The sequence below is a fragment of the Aspergillus clavatus genome, genomic scaffold, assembly GCF_000002715.2.
Source record: "Aspergillus clavatus NRRL 1 1099423829794 genomic scaffold, whole genome shotgun sequence".
Classification (NCBI taxonomy): domain Eukaryota; kingdom Fungi; phylum Ascomycota; class Eurotiomycetes; order Eurotiales; family Aspergillaceae; genus Aspergillus; species Aspergillus clavatus.
The window spans coordinates 297,001-315,879 of record NW_001517105.1 but is presented as its reverse complement, the minus strand read 5'-3'; the positions used below and the strand labels follow the sequence as shown (position 1 = coordinate 315,879).

The window sequence follows — 18,879 nt, the reverse complement described above, 5'->3', positions numbered from 1 at the left end:
AAGAGAAACCCATCTCCCATCAACCCTGCAACCACTTCATCATCCCTTCCCTCAACCTCACATTCGCAACCCCACCCACCCCATACGCCGGCACAATCTTGCCCATGCGCGCAAAACAACTCGGTACATAGTCCCGGCGAATCCTCCCCACGCGCTCGCGCCACCCCAGGCCCCCCACAGGCTGCCGGTTATACAGATCCAGGCCGAGCAGATGCATCGGCGTACTGGCGAACTGCATGAGCGCGGGACACGCGAACTGCGCGACGGCAGCCTTGCTGTGCGGCGTCGCGGCCAGCGAGTCGGGGATATGCGGGGCAAGCAGCGGCGGCACATTGAACGAGGCGAAGATGGTGATGCTGTCGCGGAGACAGAACAGCGCGTACGAGACCTTGGGCACCTGCGCCGCGGTCGGATGGCATGTACTCGCGCCAGCAGCACCCGCGCCAGTCCCCACTGCCGGCGACGTCGGCGTCGGCGTCTTCGACCCAAAGATCCTCGCAAACCTCGCATCCTTATACACACAGATCCCCATATTCACAACAGTGGTACTCAGGAACTTGGCAGGCCCGGCAAACACGGTCTCGGCGGGTTTATCGCGCAGCGTGGCGGTCAGGGTATCCATGACGTTAGCGGTGAGGTAGGTCGCGCTGTAGAGGGTATAGATGAGGAGGAAGGGGGTGCTGGCGAGGAAGGCGCGCGGGGCGGACAGGATGGAGGCGAAGCCGGCGGAAATGGTGGTGCGGATGGGGAGGCCCTTGGCGGCTTTTTCGATGATGGCGCTGTTTGTTTTTTTCGCATTCCCCCCGGTGTCAGCTTTGTGTGCAATTGGTCCACCTTGGGAGTAGTCATGTTTTGCATGGGGGGGGGGGGGAAAGGTACCGATCAATCACCGTGATGACGGGACAAGTCAGGGCGCCTGCGGCAGCGGCGCTGGCGACGTCCACGCCTAGCCGGAGACCGAGTTGCTTCGTGTTCCATTTTGGGTTTGCTGCTGCTGCTGCTGCTGCTGTTGTTGTTGTTGTTACAACAGGTATGGACGGTGCCTCCGGTGAGAGAGCATTTCGGGACATAATCCTTCTGTGTCTTCTCCTTCTGTGCTCAAACACCCCAACTAGCGATTTTTCAAGGGACGATAAGGGCCCGGAAGGAAGTAAGTAAGTAAACAAGAAAATTGTCCCGGCGATCAAAGTAACAGAGTACCTAGATAATATCTATCTATAACAAGCAACAACAAAAAAGAACCCAGGGGATGATTATAATAAAAGCCAAGCCATAGCGGATTCTGGACGCATCAGAAAAGAAGAGGAATTGACGAAGATGCATGGATTCCTCATCCTGGCGAGCTGACCTGACTCTTAAAACAGTTACGCTGATGACTGGGACTTCTGTCGCGGACGAGAACGCCCCGGGACCCGATGAGCTTCGGGCAGCCTCCGATGCCGGCGCTAAAACCGAGAGTCTCTTGAGTCCCTACTCCCTAGTCTAGTCAATTCAACCTACATACTTACATCTTGGGTGTTGGCGGGAGGCATTTTTATCTACGAACCAGAATGAGGATACCGGGATAGACTACTATTTGAGAGATTTACTGCAATGATGAGAAATTCATGTAGTCCTGTTTGATATAATATGATATGTGAATTATGATCCATTTTGTAGCCTAAAAACGCCAATGATATCGCCCGAAATGATCCCGTCCATCCCGTCCATCCCGCCCAACCCAACAACAGCCAACATAATCAAACAGACGTGGAGGAATCGCTAGACGCATTCGCCTCGAAGCCATCCAGGGTAATGTTTACGGCTCCAGCTTGGACGAGCTACCAAACAATCAGCATTGGTCAACCGTAAGAAAAAAAAAACAAAAAAAAAAAAAAAAGACATATCAATTCAGACTTACCGCGCGTCTCAGATCATCAAGCAGATCATCCACGTCCTCAATGCCAACACACAGCCGGATCAGATCCTCCGGCATCGCGCGCTCTGCTCGCGTCTTGGCGTCGATGCTGGCATGGCTCATGCGGCAGGGCATGCTAATCAGACTGTTCACACAGCCAAAGCTGACACTAATGGCCCACAACTTGGCGCTCTCGACGATACGCTCGCTAACGCCAACGTCTCCCGTCTCGAAGGAGAGCACAGCGCCGGCTCCGCGTGCCATGGAGTGGTGCAGCTCATACTGGGGGTGCGACCGCAGCCCGGGGTAGCGAACCTTGAACCCGTGCGACTCGAGGAACTCGGCAATGCGCTGGGCGTTGGTCTGTTGCTGATCCATGCGAACCTTGAGCGTCTTGACACCACGCATCAGCAGCCATGAGTCGAACGGCGACAGACCGCATCCGGACGCGTTGATGGGGAAGTACAGCCGCTCGCCTAGAGCCAGGTCGTTGACGGCAATCACGCCGGCCATGAGATCGTGATGGCCAGACAAGTACTTGGTTCCGCTCTCGTATACGATATCCGCACCGAGGTCGAGCGGATTCAAGAGCAACGGCGACATCATCGTGTTATCGACCGCCACCAGGCAGCTGGGGTTGAGCTCGTGCGCCGCCGCCGCGATTTGCGGGATATCGACGATCTTAATCAAAGGGTTGGTCGGGGTCTCCAGCAGCACCATGGCCGTCTTCGCACTCAACACCTCGCGAACTTTTTCCGGCTGCGTTGTGTCGACGTGGTGGACGATAATGCCACCGTTCGTCGACAGATATTTCAGGAGTCGGTGCGATCCGCCGTACAGATCGTCACCTGTCACCACCTCGTCCCCGGGACGAAGCAGCCGCGAAATCACATCCAAAGCAGCCATTCCAGATGACACGACCAGTGCCCGCTGCGCGGACATGATCTTGGCGAGGTGTCGCTCGAGATGTGTTCTCGTGGGATTGCCGGAGCGAGTGTAGTCATACTCTCCGCCGCCGCTGCCGGAAGTCTGTTTGAACGTGGCGCTCTTAAGAACAACCAAAAAAATGTCACGTCAGTATTCACCAATCTTCATTTACATTAAAAAAAGGTCACACAGAGGCCGTGATATAACAAAGTCGTACCTGATAGATTGGAACACTGCTGGCGTTGTACTGGTCGCTGCCCTCTGTATATACAAGCTCTGTGGCAATGGCATATCGCTTACCCGTCCGAGGACTCGAGGGAGCCGGAGACGGAGGAAGGTTATGTCCTTCAAGGTCGACGCGAGGGAAAGCCTTCTTCAGAGCATCGCCTGCAGGCGCAGCAGCACCAGCACCAGCACCAGAACCCGAGGCCGACATCGCTTGCGGGGCGGGAAAGTAGCGGGGAAGCAGGGGAGAGGGGAATTGAGACAGATGAGGGGTTGTCAATGACAGTCAGACCATGCACGGAGAAAGAAGAGGTCAATGTAAGAGTGAGAGAGCTCCTGCAAACGAATCAAGGAGAGAATGCAAGCTGCAAAAGAGAGGGATGGAAAAGAGAGGCAGATGTTTGAAGGTTCAAGGCCGGGGATTCTCCAGAAGAGTCAGACTCCGATCGTTGCTTGGTGTCCACCCGCCTGTGATTGGCTGCTGGCCACCCATGGGCGATTTCGTCATCGCCTAGTCCCAGAGTGGTTAGCGCGCAAATTCAGGCGCCTCACCGCCTGAGGCAGGAATAGACGCCTAGGATGGTCACCAGTTGGCAGTGGACGTCGTGTAAGTGCCTACAAACACATTCTCTACGATACAATGGGGCTTGACGGTCGACGAGAATATTCCACATCATATGCATTAGATTCCACTATATATACCCACACAACAGAAACCACTATGCAAGACTGCCGTGACCACAGGTTGGCCCAACACATACACCTGATGCGAGTAGAACGGATGTTATACACGTCGAAAAAGTAGGGCAAAATGCGTTTGGCGTGACAATAGGATTTCATCATGTGATCATCTCTCCAAAGCTTCCATTGATGCCGAAAAATTGGAACCTATTGCAATAGGAAAAGAAAAGTCAGTCTGGGGCATGAATTTTTGTTTCGCTACAGGATCAGATCACATACCAGTCTTCCACGTTCAGAGTCGTTGGCGCCGTCGGCCCACTCCGTGAGCTGCTACTCCAGTTGTCATCCTGGCTCGCATGGTCGACATTCGTGGCACTCATCGGCGCATCTAAGCCCTGCATTGGCCAGCCATGTTGATTCTCCAAACCAAACATCTGCTGTGGCTGTACACCCTGCATGCCCATCCCAGGAGGCATGCCCGACAAAAGTTCGGGACTCCCTTGTGCTCCCGAAATCGACATGCTGCGACCAGGCATGTGCGTGGCTTGGTTCATCATCATGGGACGTTGTGGCAGGCCTTGTGGTTGCATCTGTGGTTGCATCTGTAACTGGGGATCGACTGTCTGGGTGTGCGGGGATGTCAGCTCAGGGAATATGGCTGTCCCATCCGGGAACAACTGCTCAGGCTGGAAGTTTTCCCAAAGCGATGGGGAAAGATTGGGCGAAGTGCGTGTGACGAGGAACAGGTCCGGCGGGGTCGCAGGCAGGGAGAAATGACCGTTGAACGGAGTGGTGGGTCGAGTATTGCTTCGGGAGTTGCCCGGAATTGTGCTGTGCGGGGCGCTAGGGGACCCTTGTGGCACGCTGATTCCCGGGGGTTGCCCCAGCTCTCTCGACGGCGTGACGGCAGGTGTCTGCGGTCGAGACCGTTCGTATGAAACTGGGGGTGTCGGGCCTCCGTTAGGAAAGCCGATATCCATGTCATCAAACTTGCGTTTCGGAGGTTCGGGTTTCTTCGCGGGGTGTTGGTGAGTCGCCTCGGGTCGCACCCTCTGATGTCTCTTGCCGGCGGCTTTCTGCAGACGTTCTTCAAGAACCTTGTTGCCCAGAATAGACTCGAATAACGTGTGAACCATCTTCGCCACGAGCCAAACCTTGGATACGTCTTTCAGGGCTTGCATGCAGATGTTGATTCTCTCCTGGCAGGTGGCCACAATCGACGGTACCGACGACCGCATTTGATAGACATGCATGATCAAGGCGGAAAACAAACTGTAGACACTGTTGACAGTTTAGCGACATCCACAGCGTGAGGGGTTGTTGCACGACTCACATGAATGCAGGAGTATACCGGATCTCCTGATGTGTCTGCAAATTCTCCACAATAGAGGTGATCATACCCGCAGCCTGGAAAGCAATGGTTCGCGAAGGGTACGCCATCTCCTCGACACGATAGCTATTTGGCGCCGACGAGGCAGGTGGCATGTGCGCACGATGCAGTAGACAGAGTGTGGTACTTAATTTTTTTTGGTTAGTATAAACATGATGAGCGGGCAAATGCTCAGCTTACTAGTAGTTTGCATGGAGGAGGGCCGCCAGGAAGTGATGCCGTGACCGTTGCCAGCATACCTCCTTAGGACAGTTCTGGAGCCAGTCCGCCAGAGCCATATCCGAATGCGTCAGATCCATGGCGTTCATCCTTCGAGATTTGGATGCCACCGAATATTGTTGGGAGAGGACCAGGCCCATGATCTCGCAAAGCTTGACGTATTGGAGGAAGAACTGCACATGCACGGGGTCCGGCGGGTACTCGGCAGCGATATCGATCTCATCCTCAATAAAGTCATCCTCTGTCAGCATGCCCACGTCGGAATCATCCGTGTTGATCCCAATGGGCCGCCCCAGCGCGACTGCGACGGAGCGATCTCTCGTAAAGAGAGTCCACCAAATACGCTTCCATAACCTCTTGTCCGGTTTCGTGAGTTGAGAACTTTCCACGCTGTGCACTATCAGCAACCGTGGCGATACAAAGCAATTCTAGGCGAAAATCCATACCTTCGATGCATACCCGAGCCCTGTGCAACAACCATTGCCACCCTAGTCCAGTAGAATACGTTCTTGGTCACATCTGGAGAGTTTAGAGCCAAAATTCGATCCATCCACGGTGGCGGGGGACAAACCTTCGGGGCCTTCCCAGTACCAGCCTAGAAGAACCAGGGCCTGAACAATCGTGACACGGTCGTCTTCATAGTTGGCGTCATAGAGTGCTTTGGCCCGTTTGTAGAATGTCATGGCGGCAGGCGTCGTTGAACCATTGGCGTCCATGAGTTGGGGATTCGTGCACACCCTCGAGCCTGCGAGAAGGATAGCCTGGAGAAGGAGTAAGGACGGTGGATTCTTCGGGTCGCGATAATGCCGCATGAAGCGACTGCGGTTGACAATGGGGACCACAGGGGCGACCCATTTAAAGTAGGCCTCGACAAGCTCGTCACAAAGAGGCTTGGGCGGCAGTAGAAAGGCGCCACGCTGGTGGAGTATGTCGAGCTCAAGGTTGTCAAGGTCCGTTAACCGGGCGCGAGATCCGCGGATGTTCGGCGGCAGGGGATAGTGCACCACATCTGTCGTGCCATGGCGATCTTGAACCAGTAGCGACAGATTCGACGACTCTCCAAGATAGGCAACCCTCCCGGCTTCCTTGATAGGGGCACGGGCAAACTTCGGCTTCATGAATTGAGCATACGCATTGTTCTGAGACGCTTGCTGAGCCGCCTGCGATTCGGAGAGGGTGGTCACTGGCATTCCGTCAACAGCCATGCGGTTCTTGCCGTACCCAAAAGCATTCTTGCCATCCGGGACGTCACTCGGCGATGTCTCCTGCTTCTCTTGGCTGTCCTCGTTCTGCTCATCGTTCCTATCGAGAAGGCATAAAGATAAGTAACTGCCGACGAGGCCATTGGCGTCACCCAAGGCATCCGAGACGTACCCGCTGTTGGTATCCTTTGATTTGGTCTGGTTCTTCTTGCGTTTCGGGGTAGGGATCTTGCACTCGATCGAGAAAGCTACGCAGTTGGTGCAAGGCACACCTAGACTGGCAGCATCGCAACGGACCTGCTCGAAAGAGTTCATGATTAGCGCACTGTGTCGACTCTCTCCACCACAAGCAACGCAACGGCAGGCTTTACCTTTCGAGCATGGCAGGTCTGTAGTGTGTTATCAGGAACAAACAGTTAGCCCAGAAATTTCCGATATTATCGTGATATGATAGTGGGAAGATATGAGGTGATTGTGGGTGAGCTCCCACTCTCCACGCAACCCTCGACAGTATGGCCGCTTGATGATGGTGATAGCAGCTGGCGGATGGGCCGAGGTGCCGAGGCACCCGCGCAAGGTCGCGTCGAAGCTCACAGGAACACAAAAAAAAAGCGCAGTTAGACGTACCTCACAAGCACGCGACGCACGTTGTCTGTTTCGCAAGATAAGATAAAAACCAATTAGCAATCTAGTAGCTCTTCCCATTTAAACTCCAGTCCTGTCCATTTTCCTCGACAACAACTGATCTTTCCACGCTGGTGTTCCTCGACCGGGCTGAATTTTCTCGTGCGACCGTCTGGGACAAACAGCCCCGCGACCAGCACCGAATCAACCCACCAGCAGCAGCAACACAGGGGAATATATCACCACACACCTTCTGAAACTCATGTGTCCGTTTGAGGCACCGCGCACGGTGATGCCCGATGTACCCGTGGAGCCCGCAGTACTGGGGGCAGGGCTGGGTTTGGAGGGTGTAGATTCGGAATGGTTCTCTGCTATTGTGCTCATGGCCAGGTGTCCATCAAAGGGAAATTTTGCGATCGAGAGAGAGGGAGGGGGAAAGAGCGCGTTTAAAGCGTAGACGGGCGATGGATTAAAAGGAACGAAAAGGGTCGGGGTGAGAGAGAGAGAGAGAGTGAGAGCGAGAAAGCCAAGATCGAATCAGATGGAGATGGGAAAAGAGGCCGGAGTAGAAGAATGAGATGAGGGATGATTGATTCCTTTTTTCTTTCCGTGTGTGGTATGCGGGATTGTTACAGTATGGTTGGGTGTGAACTCTGAACAGAGTTAAGTTGGGGGAGCAATGATAATGGGAATAGGAATAGGAATAAAGAATACGACACGGGAACAGGATAGATAGTAGGTCGAGGGAGTAGTAGCCAGACAGAATGATAGTTACAAAGGAACAAGCGCCACCGAGAGTAGCAGTAGTAGTAGTAGTAGTAGTAGTTGGGGACTACGAGTGGGTTCGAGCAAAGAAGAAGAATACCTAGTAATAATGCGGTGGAGGGGAAGGGTGAAAAGGGACCCCGGAAGATCTGGAATAAGGCTGTCCACCCCTAAGACAGTACTCCGACTCACTATGTATGTATGTATATGTATCTAGAGCTATGGTCCTATAATTATAAATGACTCGACTCAGTAGAAAGATAGATAGATACATACTACCAAGGATGATATTTTTTTACATCCAACACCCTCTTAGTTTATTCCTCGAGAGTGGCAAACTGGCAACCATGTGTATATAGCTAAGGCCTCAGGCACGAATCCACCATGTCCGGAGTATCGACTATCGCGAAATCATCCATAGACTTAGACTAGTCTAGTAGTGGCACTGGCCTCGTTGTTGGTTCTCCGTATTTCCTCTACCTAAGAGTGTTCTTCCCAGCCAAGTTTAAGCCTCTTGGAGGATCACCCAGAAAGTGTGGGGAGATGGAGGAGTTCGACCTCAGACTTTGGGAGGGATTCGACTAATTGGTCTCAAAGGTGGTCCGGAGTTTATTTCACCATTATTAGTTTGATACTTGTAACTTCATGCAGTCTTCATTACCTCATTTGATAGCGAGAAATGCCAGGGGTTTTTTTTTTTTTTTTTTGAATCGCCATCAAGGCAACGACGGTAACAAACAGTTAATTTTCCCCATAGCAGACACTGCATGACCGAAGCTTCTTTTGCATCTCCACAGTGGAGTTCTGCTGCTGCTGAGAAATACTCTGCATTTTCTCATAATTCGTGGTCCCCATTTATGCATATTCCTATGTCCTAAAGTACCTCTCGCCCAAGAACGCTCCTCAGTAGACTCCAGATCTACACGCGCAAACAGGGCATGTCATGATTCAAGTTGTCGGAGCTGAAACCTGAAGATCATGATGATCAGTGATTCCTAGGTTCGTTATTTGTCTGGTGGATGTTATGCAGTCATACTCCTAATCAACTATCACTACATACATATCGCCTATCAGGTCCCGATACCCATCTCTACATACCATCTCATCTCATCACATCAGTACAAAATCCCTAGTGATATATACCTACCTTCTCAGTCCCCCTACCCTATACTGAGCAATACAGAGTATGTCATTACATTGCACCCCTTTCCAAAACCAATCTGGGGCCCCGCATGCAAGATCGGAACCTTACCTGTCAGTCTCAAATTCTGTAGATGGAGACTGGAGTACTACCACCACTCCCTTCACCAACATGAACAACCGTCACCACCATCAACATTCGATATCCATATTCCATCGAGCCTTCAGACAAGACAGATACGCGGAGAGACAGGGAAGCAAACCCAAACCCAAACCCCCACACACATCTCCAATCATCCATCATGCGGCATTTACGATATAAAATATAATATATAACTAAAAAACCACCACCCATGCACCACCCACCCCCTTCCCCCGGACTTAGATCCTATCTGGGACGGCTACCCCCTGCAAATGTGAATTATGATCCTTCTCCTCAGCAGAGGGGAAAAAAAAAAGACTCAAAATTCAAGAAGGGAGATTTAATATCCCTAAACCCGCATCTCCCCGATCACCCCTCCCCCGCAAATCGTCAGCCACTTCAGCCAGGCCAAAAGTCTGAGTATCAGATCTGCATACAGATGACGGATGTATCGTGCCAGGGTTTAACGAAGTACGAAGTACTCCGTAGTCTACGGAGTATGAGTATGGGGTGGTTGATCTGCAACTCCGGTCCCCAGGTTCCCGAATCTTCAATAATGAATGGTCTAGCAAGTAGCAACTATCTATGTGCTCCATAGAATCTGGGTAGATAGATAGATAGATAGATAGATAGTAGCTGGCTGGCGCAAACCCCCAATCCTTCTTCCTCAAATAGTAATCTACAATTCTACTCGTACATATATATGGAGGATGACTATGGACTATGGAGTATGGACGCACTACGGAGGACTATTCCGCAACAGGCTAGGTGGCCGGCGGGTCGAGCCACCTGGACGGCTGGACCCAGTCTTGTCGATGTGTGGACCAATTGACAGTCTGTTACTTGCGTTTGGCTTGTGATGCCTCGGTTAGGACGTATTTGTGTGTGTTGATGGATGTTCTGATGGGCGAAGTGATGACGCTGGTGGTGATTTCCCCCCTGTACTCCGTAAGTAAACAGCCTAGTTTTCGGGTGAGGATTATCACAGCAGAGAAGCTGGAGGAGCTGGGGTCTCTGTAAGTACCTCGTAGATTGACCAAGTTCGTTCTCATTAGATAATATGGAAGCACCCAGAAAAAAAAATTAGCTAGTTGGACGGCACCCTGCCGAAAAGTCTATATCACACATATACAAATCATAACGAGCTACCATTGCCGCTGCCTTCGAGACCCTCGAGCTCGTGCTCAGATCCAGACCCAGGGACTTCCCCTTCCACCCCTTCCACAGCCCTGGTGATGGCCGCCCCCATCGCCTTGGCGGACGGTCCGAAATCCACCCCGCTGATGAAGACCTCGCTTAGGAACTCTAGGCCTGCGACAAACGTGCACAGGAAGCTGGCGATCAGGAAGTGGCTGATGGTGGTGCCAATGTCCAGCCACGACCCCTCGTCCCGCACCATGTAGAAAAAATTGAGCGTCATGACGTCCGAGATGGACATGACCACCATGAACAAGGCGCTGGGCGCCACTTCCAGTCGGCGGTTGAGAATCCCCAGATTAGCGCTGATGATGGCAAAGGGGATGAGCAGTTTCAGGATCAGCAGGGCGCCCTGGCTGAACGGACTGAATACCGGGATGAGGCGAACCACGCTCTCGAGCGAAAATGATGAGACCGACGCGATGTTGCCCGTGCTGAAAAAGGCTGATTGGAGGAGGAAGAAGAAAAATAACGCCACGCGGGTGTCTGCCAGCCCTAGCGTGCGGTAGCGGTATTCCTGCCCATCAACCACCGCCGTCGCCTTCAGGCCTGGCTTCTTCGGGACAGACCCCCTACCCACCCCATGATCCCCGGGCGTCACATTGTACACGTAAATGGCATGCTCCAGTCGAACCCAGGTGACCAGAGTCATACAGAAAACGAAATAGAAAAGCCCCTCATAGGAGATGGTGAGGATGATGAAGATCGGCGAAAATGTGAGAAACAGGACCAGGAGGCGGTGCAGGTAGTGCTTATTGGGATATAATCGATGGAGAAACGGTAGCAGAAGCGAAGCAACTAGAGTGATTTGACTGGTTAGCTAGATCCAATTACCCACTTGTCCAACTCAAAGGGCTGGATCTCATGGTTCAGACCCAATCCAGAGCCTGCGCAATACTTACCCAGAACAAACCAGCCGACTACCTGGTTGCCAAACGGAAGGCCTTCTTTGGCCTGCAGAGACGCCACACTGGATCTTGTGACAATTAAGGCAAGTAGTACCATACCAACCTAAAGAATAGAGCGATGTAAGTAGATATGAAAGTCAGGTGGAAGAGAACCGATTCGTACCTGCGCACCCATAATGATTCGGGAGCCCCAAGTCGACGTACGACTGGGCGAATGTTCCAATGCCTTGCTACGCTTCAAGATACTGTCCTCAAAAAGGAGATAGAACAATCCGGTCAAGAACATCAGCACAGCGGCATAAGTTCTGCCGTACGTGGTTAGCAGATCTGTGCGACCAACTCCTTTCGTCAACTGGGGGCACGCGTACATAGTGTCGACATTCTCGACTTTGATCACTGGAAGCAGAGTAAAGGTACTCATCAAGGAGCATCCCACCGCCCAGGTAGCGGATAACAGCGTGTTCTGTTTCACAAAGTCGACACCTTGGAGAACAGGCCAAAATGACCCCAAGACGAAACATAGCGTAAGGATCTCCCGATGAAAGTAAGATTGAACCTATGAACCTCAGATTAGCTCTTAACCCAATAAGTAGGACAACATCACAGCATACAAGAGCCTCTAGCACACCAACGAAGGCTATCACTTGGAGACTCAACGTGAGGTAGCCGCCAAAGGAACGGACGTGACTCAGAAGAATTTCGCGCCCAGCGACCAAAGCCCTTCTCCGTGCAAAAACCTCTTCCCAGAAAAATATGGGGAAGAATGCATAGAAATAGTATCTCCACGAAGACTTCTGATAGAAGAGAACAGAGAATAGCACCGTGAGAATAGAAGTGAAGAATATAGTACTTGACAAGCTCCGATTGGAGTCCGAGGTACCATGCAAGACATGCAGATCAATAACCGTGGTCAGTGCATATGCAATCCACCCTAGGTAGCCGAAAGTGATGATCGTGCGTAGGAAAAGCCAGTCATATGTCTGGAGATAGCGCAGGCCCTCCAGGGCCGTGGCGAGGAGCGCGGAAGATCTCTGAATCGACCCCTCATAGGACCCATTTGCAATAAGGGTATTGATTTCGGCGATATGCTCCTCCACCGAGTCTTCTCCATAATCCGCTAGCGGCTCAAACGGCTTGTACCGTAGCAACGTGGCCCTCTTCTGGTCCTCCTTGACACGGTACATCTCCAAGACTTCTTGTGTGTTTGCCAGGGCAGCAAGTGCCTTTTCCTTAGGGCTAGCATCAATATAGTCCAGAGGCAACTGGCCCACAGAGTTCACGGGAAAATCCAAGCCAGCGAGATAGGACATTAGAGCAGCGACATCGGCCTGCGCGACATCATGTCGCTGAATGCCATTCAGACCCCAATCGGAAGAATAGCCATCCTCATGACCTGTGCGCACATTGCCCTCCGATAAGTGCGGCCCAGCCACTCCAGATCCCCAGGCGACAAGTGGAGTCCTGGTGTTGTCGGGATGACCGTCCCCATGGCTTCCCCAATCACTCATGCCATGGTCCGCTGTGAAAATGAATGCCGTCTTGCCATCGCCGTAGAAGTCTTCAATCAGGTTTGTTATCTCCTGCACTCCCTGATCCACAATTTTGATATTGTGCAGGTACTCCTTGGAGTACGGACGGTAGAAGTGTCCGCTGGTATCGAGGCCGAGAAGATGTAGGAAGAAGACGTTTTTATCCTGACGCAGCTTCGCATCCAACTCAGGATCACTCTTTGCTGACGCAAAAAGCTCCTTCACCTTGTTGAAGACCCAAGTATCCAATTTCGTCGCATCCGCCGTAAAGTCCTCCGCCTCTTCGCTATACATATCCGCATCGACCCGGCCAGGAACCGCGCCCTCCTTGAACATTGCAAGAATATCAGGACTGCCCCAGCTCCAAGTATGCCGACTCCGATTGAAGACACTGTCGAAGTTGACCGGGTTCAATTTCCAACCTGTTGTCACCGCGGAGACATCTTCGTACAAGCCCGCAATGAGGGCAACATGGCCGGGTCGAGATTCGGTAGGGACTCGTGTATGAGAGACGCCAAAGGTACCGTGGGAGAGAGCGCGGGATCGTATAAAGGGAGCAAGATAGATTGGATCGGTATTCTGAGCGTCTGAACCATCTTCCGGAGACGGATCTGGAGCTGGTTCGAAGGCCTTATCGGCACGCAAGCCATCGGCAACAAACAAGACAAGGCGGTTGGCGGGCGCATCGGTTTTAGGTTCTCGCTCGACACGATATGATCTCATTCCACTAACGATCGGACTGACAAAGTATATGTCAAATATCGAATAAGCATATATGAGATGGAACACCACCGCGAGGGTCAGGAACCCAACGCGGCCGAGACGCGCCATGGCTGGGCTTCCTTTACTGTATCTCCAGTGTCAGGAGGGAACCCAAGTTAAAAGAATGGGATAGCGATTGCAGCAAAGAAAAAACAAGGAAACAATTACAAGAATGATGAAAGGAAAAAAAAAAACAGAACACTTGCTGAAAAGCGTCAAGAGTCAAGACACTTGAGCACTTGCGACATCAGGTCTGGTCTGGTGCTTTTTTAGTGACAGACAGCAATTGGGGAACTTGGGGATGCCCGCAGCCAATCGGCGAGGCCCAAAGCGGCATGCTGTGGCTACGGTGGCCCAAAACACCCATGACGCAGTGCCCCTGATTGACAATGTTCGTCTGGACAGTACGAAGTATCTAGTGAGCTTGGAGGGGGGGGAAAGGAGAATCAAGTCTTGGATATAGAAGACATTCTTTATAGCCAGAATGTATGATATTGATATCCAAACGCCCATACAATCCCTGTAACAATGTCATACCAACTCCCATGCTCGATCCAAAGCATATGCTCCTGGTGAAGTAGTAGCTCAAAAGACAAAAAAAAGTTTAAAAAACAAAGAAAAAAAAATCCAAAAACGAGATATGCGAATGGTATCAAGAACATCAGGATTAAAGTAATCAGGTAGTCGAGTTGCGCCGCTTGGTCAGTGCGTCAATGACGCGGGTGTAGAACTTGGATGCTTGCTGGCGTACAAAGGTAATATCGACTGTGAGATACTCCGGAAGGATATCAACCAGTTCGCGGTCACGGTTCTCGTCTAGTAGTGGGACATATTGAAACTCCGCAGTCTCGTAGTTCGTAGATGTTCCTAGAGGAACGGCCAATTTGAAATGAAGCGCTGTCCTGATGTTAGCAACAAATGCGAGCAGCCTTCACGCATGTGGGTTGCAACTCACTTCCATTGACGCCAGTCTGGAGACAGTCATACAGATGATTCGATTCCTGCTTCTTGACATCCAGAATGACAAGACCGGTAAGATCACTGTACAGCTCCTCCTTCAATTGCGCTAGTTGTGCTGCTTGAGCTGCTTCGGCGTTTGCAGCGCGGCTAGCATTGCTGTTCTTGATCGCGCTGCCCGGAACTTTCGCTACGGCACTCTCAAGGCTGGCAGTGGTATTGCGGGCAGCAGCGAGCTTGGTCTGCAAAGCCTTAATCTCGATCTGAGCTGAAGTGAGTTGGCTCTTGGTCTCCTCTGCCTGTGACTTGAACTGAGCTACTTCAGCATCCCGGTCTTTCAGCTGCTTCTGTAGTGCTCGGCTTTGCTGGCCGAGCTTCTTTTGTGCTTCCAGCTCAGCCTTGAGTGACGCAACCAAATTATTGGAAGCTGGGAAGGTCAGTTCTTGAGATGCGATTAAAAGGAGGTAAAGGTAAGCATACCGGTAGTTATCGCCTCGCAATGTTGTCGAAGTTTGTCCATATTGGCGTTGGCCTCGACAATCCCTATCTCCTTGAGATTACGGTAGCGGTTCTCCAATGTATCGTACTTTTTAGTCAATTCACCAAGTCTACGTCTTAATTCTGGGTCGCTTGTCTTATTATCGTCTGTCGAACCTCCAGGCCGTTTCTTCAAAGGGGAGCTTCCTAAGGCACGGTGGAAAGAATGTCTGCCCTTCACTGGTGATCTCGAGGCCGACCGAGGAGCAAAGGGCTCATCGTGGAGGATGGTCTCATCCACGACCTCCGATTGCTCTGGCTGCTCTTCTTCTTCTTCTTCTTCTTCTGGGGGATTCTCGACTTCTTTCCGATTACTCCGTCGGGATTGTCTTTTCGGCAGCTCGACTTGGTCCAGCGACTCCGCAGGCGCCTTGGTTTGCCTAGAAGCTCTTGGAGTATACTCAAATTCGCCATCCGTCTTGATCTGCTTTCCTGCACTGACTTTTCGTCGTCCTCGGGTAGTTGCAGGCTTTGTAAATTTCGAAGTCCTTGTTGCTTTCGTTGCCTCCGGCGGCTCGTCTAATTCATCATTTGATGCAACATCACTGTCCTGCTCCTGAGGATCAGACTCTTGTTTCGATTCGTCTTGTGCGCCATGCTCTTCCGATGTCTTTTGTATTGCGCCTTGCGCCGAATTTCTGCTGCCCTTTGGCCGTCCCCTCCGCGCTGTCTTCTTGGGCGCAGGATCAGGAACTTGCGATTGCGCAGCTGAAGAATTGCGCTTTGTTTGAGCGGGTGCCTTGGTCTCAATAGACTTCGATCGTGGTCTCCCTCGTTGTTTTTTGGCTGGGCGCTCATTTTCGCGTTGTTGAGCTTCATTGCTGTTGACTTGCATCAGGTCCTCATCGTCTGAGCCCGCCAAACCAGACAGCCTGGTGGCTGCCTTTCTCTTTGGTGGCATACTCGATGGTGTATAATCTATGCGCAGGTAAATAAACAAAAAGTCAAAAAAAAAAATCAAAATTAAAAGGCACACTGCAGTGGATCTACTACACGCGACATGCACAGCTGAATGATCCCAATAACACAAATCAAAACAGCCGCGTCCGCCTTTCAGTCTCACCGCCTTGTGCACACTGCGAACAAACCACATGCAGACAGGCTGAGACATGTGACGCCCCTTCGGCAAAGCCACGTTCCCCGGCTCAATCAATCAGTGAGGCGCCACAGCTGCTGTTGTCGCCGACAGCCGACATTTCCCAAGTCCTCAACGTGAGATTTCACTTTCAATCAAAGGATTGTTTTGCTTCCATCTCCGATATCCCATTGCTGGATTTGGAAGACTGATTAGTTCAGAGGCTAGGATATTCCCAGTTTATAAGTCGGTCCTTCTCCCCGGATTGGGTCAACTCGTCATCATGGCTTCCGGCCGCGGCCCAAGATGGCAGCAGTTTTTACAGGAGTTGGTGATGGTTGCCGGTACCGTGAGTATAGTGCATGATTATTATCAATCGTATCTGACATGATGGCCTGCAGTCGGCATCCGCATACTTCCTTATCCGTTACCTTCTGTCGCGTCTCGATATAGATCCTGAAAGCCAAAAGAAAGAAGAGCAACGGCGCAAATCCGCCGCTATTTTGCGCAAACTTGATGGAGGATACGAATCAGATGGGGATTCACCCCGCAGAGAAGGCAAGCGCGCGCGCAGACAAAGACGAGGGGATTTAGTTCTCAACCAGTACGAGCAAGCTATCGCCATGGACGTTGTCGCTCCTGATGACATCGCCGTTTCATTTGAGGATATCGGAGGCCTGGATGAGATCATCGAAGAATTGAAGGAATCCGTGATTTATCCTCTGACAATGCCCCACCTATACTCTTCGACTTCATCACTTCTCACCGCCCCATCAGGAGTATTACTGTACGGTCCCCCCGGCTGTGGTAAGACGATGCTTGCCAAGGCCCTGGCCCATGAGAGTGGCGCGTGCTTTATCAATCTACATATCTCGACCCTGACTGAGAAGTGGTACGGTGATTCGAACAAACTGGTCAATGCTGTTTTTTCATTGGCGCGCAAATTGCAGCCGACCATTGTCTTCATTGATGAGATTGACGCTGTTCTTGGCACAAGGAGGAGTGGTGAGCATGAGGCCAGTGGGATGGTCAAGGCCGAGTTCATGACACATTGGGACGGCCTTACCTCGGCGAATTCCCTAGGTGAGCCACAACGCGTTGTTGTTCTCGGAGCGACGAATCGCATCCAGGACATTGACGAGGCAATCCTGAGACGGATGCCTAAGAAGTTCCCGGTTACTCTTCCACCGGCCCCGCAACGGCTTCGAATTCTTAGTCTGATCCTCAAGGATACAAAGGTCGACCGAGAGAACTTTGATCTGCACTATTTGGTCAAGGCAATGGCGGGGATGTCGGGTAGTGATATAAAGGAATCATGTCGCGACGCCGCTATGGTCCCAGTCCGAGAATTAATCCGACAAACGAAGGCAGATGGTCTGCAGATGGCATCTGTGAACCCGAGTGAGGTCCGTGGTCTTCGAACCGAGGACTTTTTCACTCGCGCCGGAGGTGTCAAGGTCATTCCAGCGCCCGCTCAGACTCAAACACAGTCTACCAGCAAAGCTAGCTCCGAGAAAGAGTGGACTACGGCAGAATCCGAAGCAGCATCAGTAGACGATGCACGACCGGCTGAAATGGCTGAACCTCCTGAATGAACGAATCTCCTAGAGGCTTAATCTAATTTGCTCTTTTATTGTCAGTACTGCCATTGTATACATGACCCTGGCTATGGCGTTCTTTTGGGTATGGCATAATTTTCTTGAGGACTTCTCATTGATGATTGCTGGCTCCAGCGAACATTGCTTCCAGACAAGCGACAAGCTTTTTTGGCATGACATGCCGTTGTCCATAAACTACTTGGTAGCTCTTGTATAATGATCGGAAGATCTCTATTCTTGAAATCAGGCGATGTGGGAATGATAGAATGTTCATTATCTGCAAATGGTCCACTTACGTATCACTGGAGTAGAGATAGGGAGCTCCACTAATTATGAAGGCCATGTGCTTGCTTGACCTAGTCTGAATGATGACGTTGGGACCGCATTCATAATAATACAGAACTGGAGAGTCTCGAGTCTTAACAAATTCGGAACTTATCATCTACGTAGAATATCATTATAGCACATTTCTACGTGTAACGCGAGAGAAGACAAGGCAAGCCTATATACATATGGTTCGTCAAAGTACCAGGTACATAAAATTGGGTGTGGCCACCAGCCGAATTGAGGTACTTTCTACTTCCTCCCAGGTGTTTCATGAGAGGCGGCAAACAAGAACACCTGCCGATCGTTCAAACACTTCCTCAGCCCATTACGAAGCTGCTTTCTTCTCAACCTCACCTCGATTATCACCGCGACTCGAAAACACATAGCGTTGAATATATTTCGCTTGGCAAAAGACCCTTCTCGCTTCCGTTGATTTCTTGAAAGCTGTCACTTGGCGTTTTTGGGTCTAGTCCAGTACATTTACTCCATCCAGGACATTGCGGGTCGTCATCACAAGGAGTCGTCAGTCCTTCTGCCGCATCCCGCGTTGTCCCCATATTTGGCCAGCTTTTACACTCCCCCTTGTTCACTGGAATTGAGCGCTTGTATTTGTTGTCATTAGAGCCCGAAGGGAAAAGCACTACTCACGATCTAGCCGCTCGCCCATTCATTGTCATTCCTACCACGATCCGTGAATGCGATACTGTGGCTGGATGACGCAGGGTCTATCATAGGCAGCGACCTTCGATGGCAGTCTGTGCCTTGATGACCTCGCAT

At 51.4% G+C, this 18,879-nt stretch overlaps 6 protein-coding genes across 6 annotated transcripts, besides 10 other annotated features; 1 reads left to right on the top strand and 5 right to left on the bottom strand.

Annotated features, from left to right (window-relative positions):
• Positions 1-19: 19 nt before the first annotated feature.
• On the bottom strand, positions 20-1,070 carry ACLA_054490 (uncharacterized protein; the record flags this gene model as incomplete). Its single annotated transcript, XM_001274827.1, has 2 exons — positions 20-779; positions 880-1,070. 2 exons carry the CDS (start codon positions 1,068-1,070, stop codon positions 20-22), a joined length of 951 nt encoding a protein of 316 aa, XP_001274828.1.
• Positions 987-1,021: a microsatellite.
• A 669-nt stretch (positions 1,071-1,739) lies between the features above and the next one.
• Positions 1,740-3,260, bottom strand: ACLA_054480 (cystathionine beta-lyase STR3; the record flags this gene model as incomplete). The annotated part of the gene is made up of 3 exons (XM_001274826.1): positions 1,740-1,820; positions 1,901-2,944; positions 3,042-3,260. The coding sequence occupies 3 exons, from the start codon at positions 3,258-3,260 to the stop codon at positions 1,740-1,742; spliced, it is 1,344 nt and encodes a 447-aa protein (XP_001274827.1).
• Positions 1,850-1,879: a microsatellite.
• Positions 3,261-3,888: 628 nt separating the features above from the next.
• Positions 3,889-7,549, bottom strand: farA (CeGAL family transcription factor; the record flags this gene model as incomplete). Its single annotated transcript, XM_001274825.1, has 9 exons — positions 3,889-3,937; positions 4,010-5,011; positions 5,064-5,246; positions 5,301-5,729; positions 5,786-5,858; positions 5,911-6,641; positions 6,714-6,838; positions 7,169-7,193; positions 7,416-7,549. The coding sequence occupies 9 exons, from the start codon at positions 7,547-7,549 to the stop codon at positions 3,889-3,891; spliced, it is 2,751 nt and encodes a 916-aa protein (XP_001274826.1).
• Positions 4,311-4,336: a microsatellite.
• Positions 6,083-6,111: a microsatellite.
• A 111-nt stretch (positions 7,550-7,660) lies between the features above and the next one.
• Positions 7,661-7,691: a microsatellite.
• A 270-nt stretch (positions 7,692-7,961) lies between these two features.
• Positions 7,962-7,991: a microsatellite.
• Positions 7,963-7,991: a microsatellite.
• Positions 7,992-9,818: 1,827 nt separating this feature from the next.
• Positions 9,819-9,845: a microsatellite.
• Positions 9,820-9,845: a microsatellite.
• A 502-nt stretch (positions 9,846-10,347) lies between these two features.
• ACLA_054460 (mannose-ethanolamine phosphotransferase MCD4) lies at positions 10,348-13,677 on the bottom strand (the record flags this gene model as incomplete). The annotated part of the gene is made up of 5 exons (XM_001274824.1): positions 10,348-11,207; positions 11,312-11,420; positions 11,481-11,622; positions 11,686-11,873; positions 11,929-13,677. 5 exons carry the CDS (start codon positions 13,675-13,677, stop codon positions 10,348-10,350), a joined length of 3,048 nt encoding a protein of 1,015 aa, XP_001274825.1.
• A 607-nt stretch (positions 13,678-14,284) lies between these two features.
• On the bottom strand, positions 14,285-16,003 carry ACLA_054450 (putative chromosome segregation protein (Pcs1); the record flags this gene model as incomplete). Its single annotated transcript, XM_001274823.1, has 3 exons — positions 14,285-14,505; positions 14,564-14,992; positions 15,046-16,003. The coding sequence occupies 3 exons, from the start codon at positions 16,001-16,003 to the stop codon at positions 14,285-14,287; spliced, it is 1,608 nt and encodes a 535-aa protein (XP_001274824.1).
• Positions 15,366-15,389: a microsatellite.
• Positions 16,004-16,460: 457 nt separating the features above from the next.
• On the top strand, positions 16,461-17,772 carry ACLA_054440 (protein-degrading AAA family ATPase MSP1; the record flags this gene model as incomplete). The annotated part of the gene is made up of 2 exons (XM_001274822.1): positions 16,461-16,526; positions 16,579-17,772. The coding sequence occupies 2 exons, from the start codon at positions 16,461-16,463 to the stop codon at positions 17,770-17,772; spliced, it is 1,260 nt and encodes a 419-aa protein (XP_001274823.1).
• Between the last annotated feature and the right edge of the window lie 1,107 nt (positions 17,773-18,879).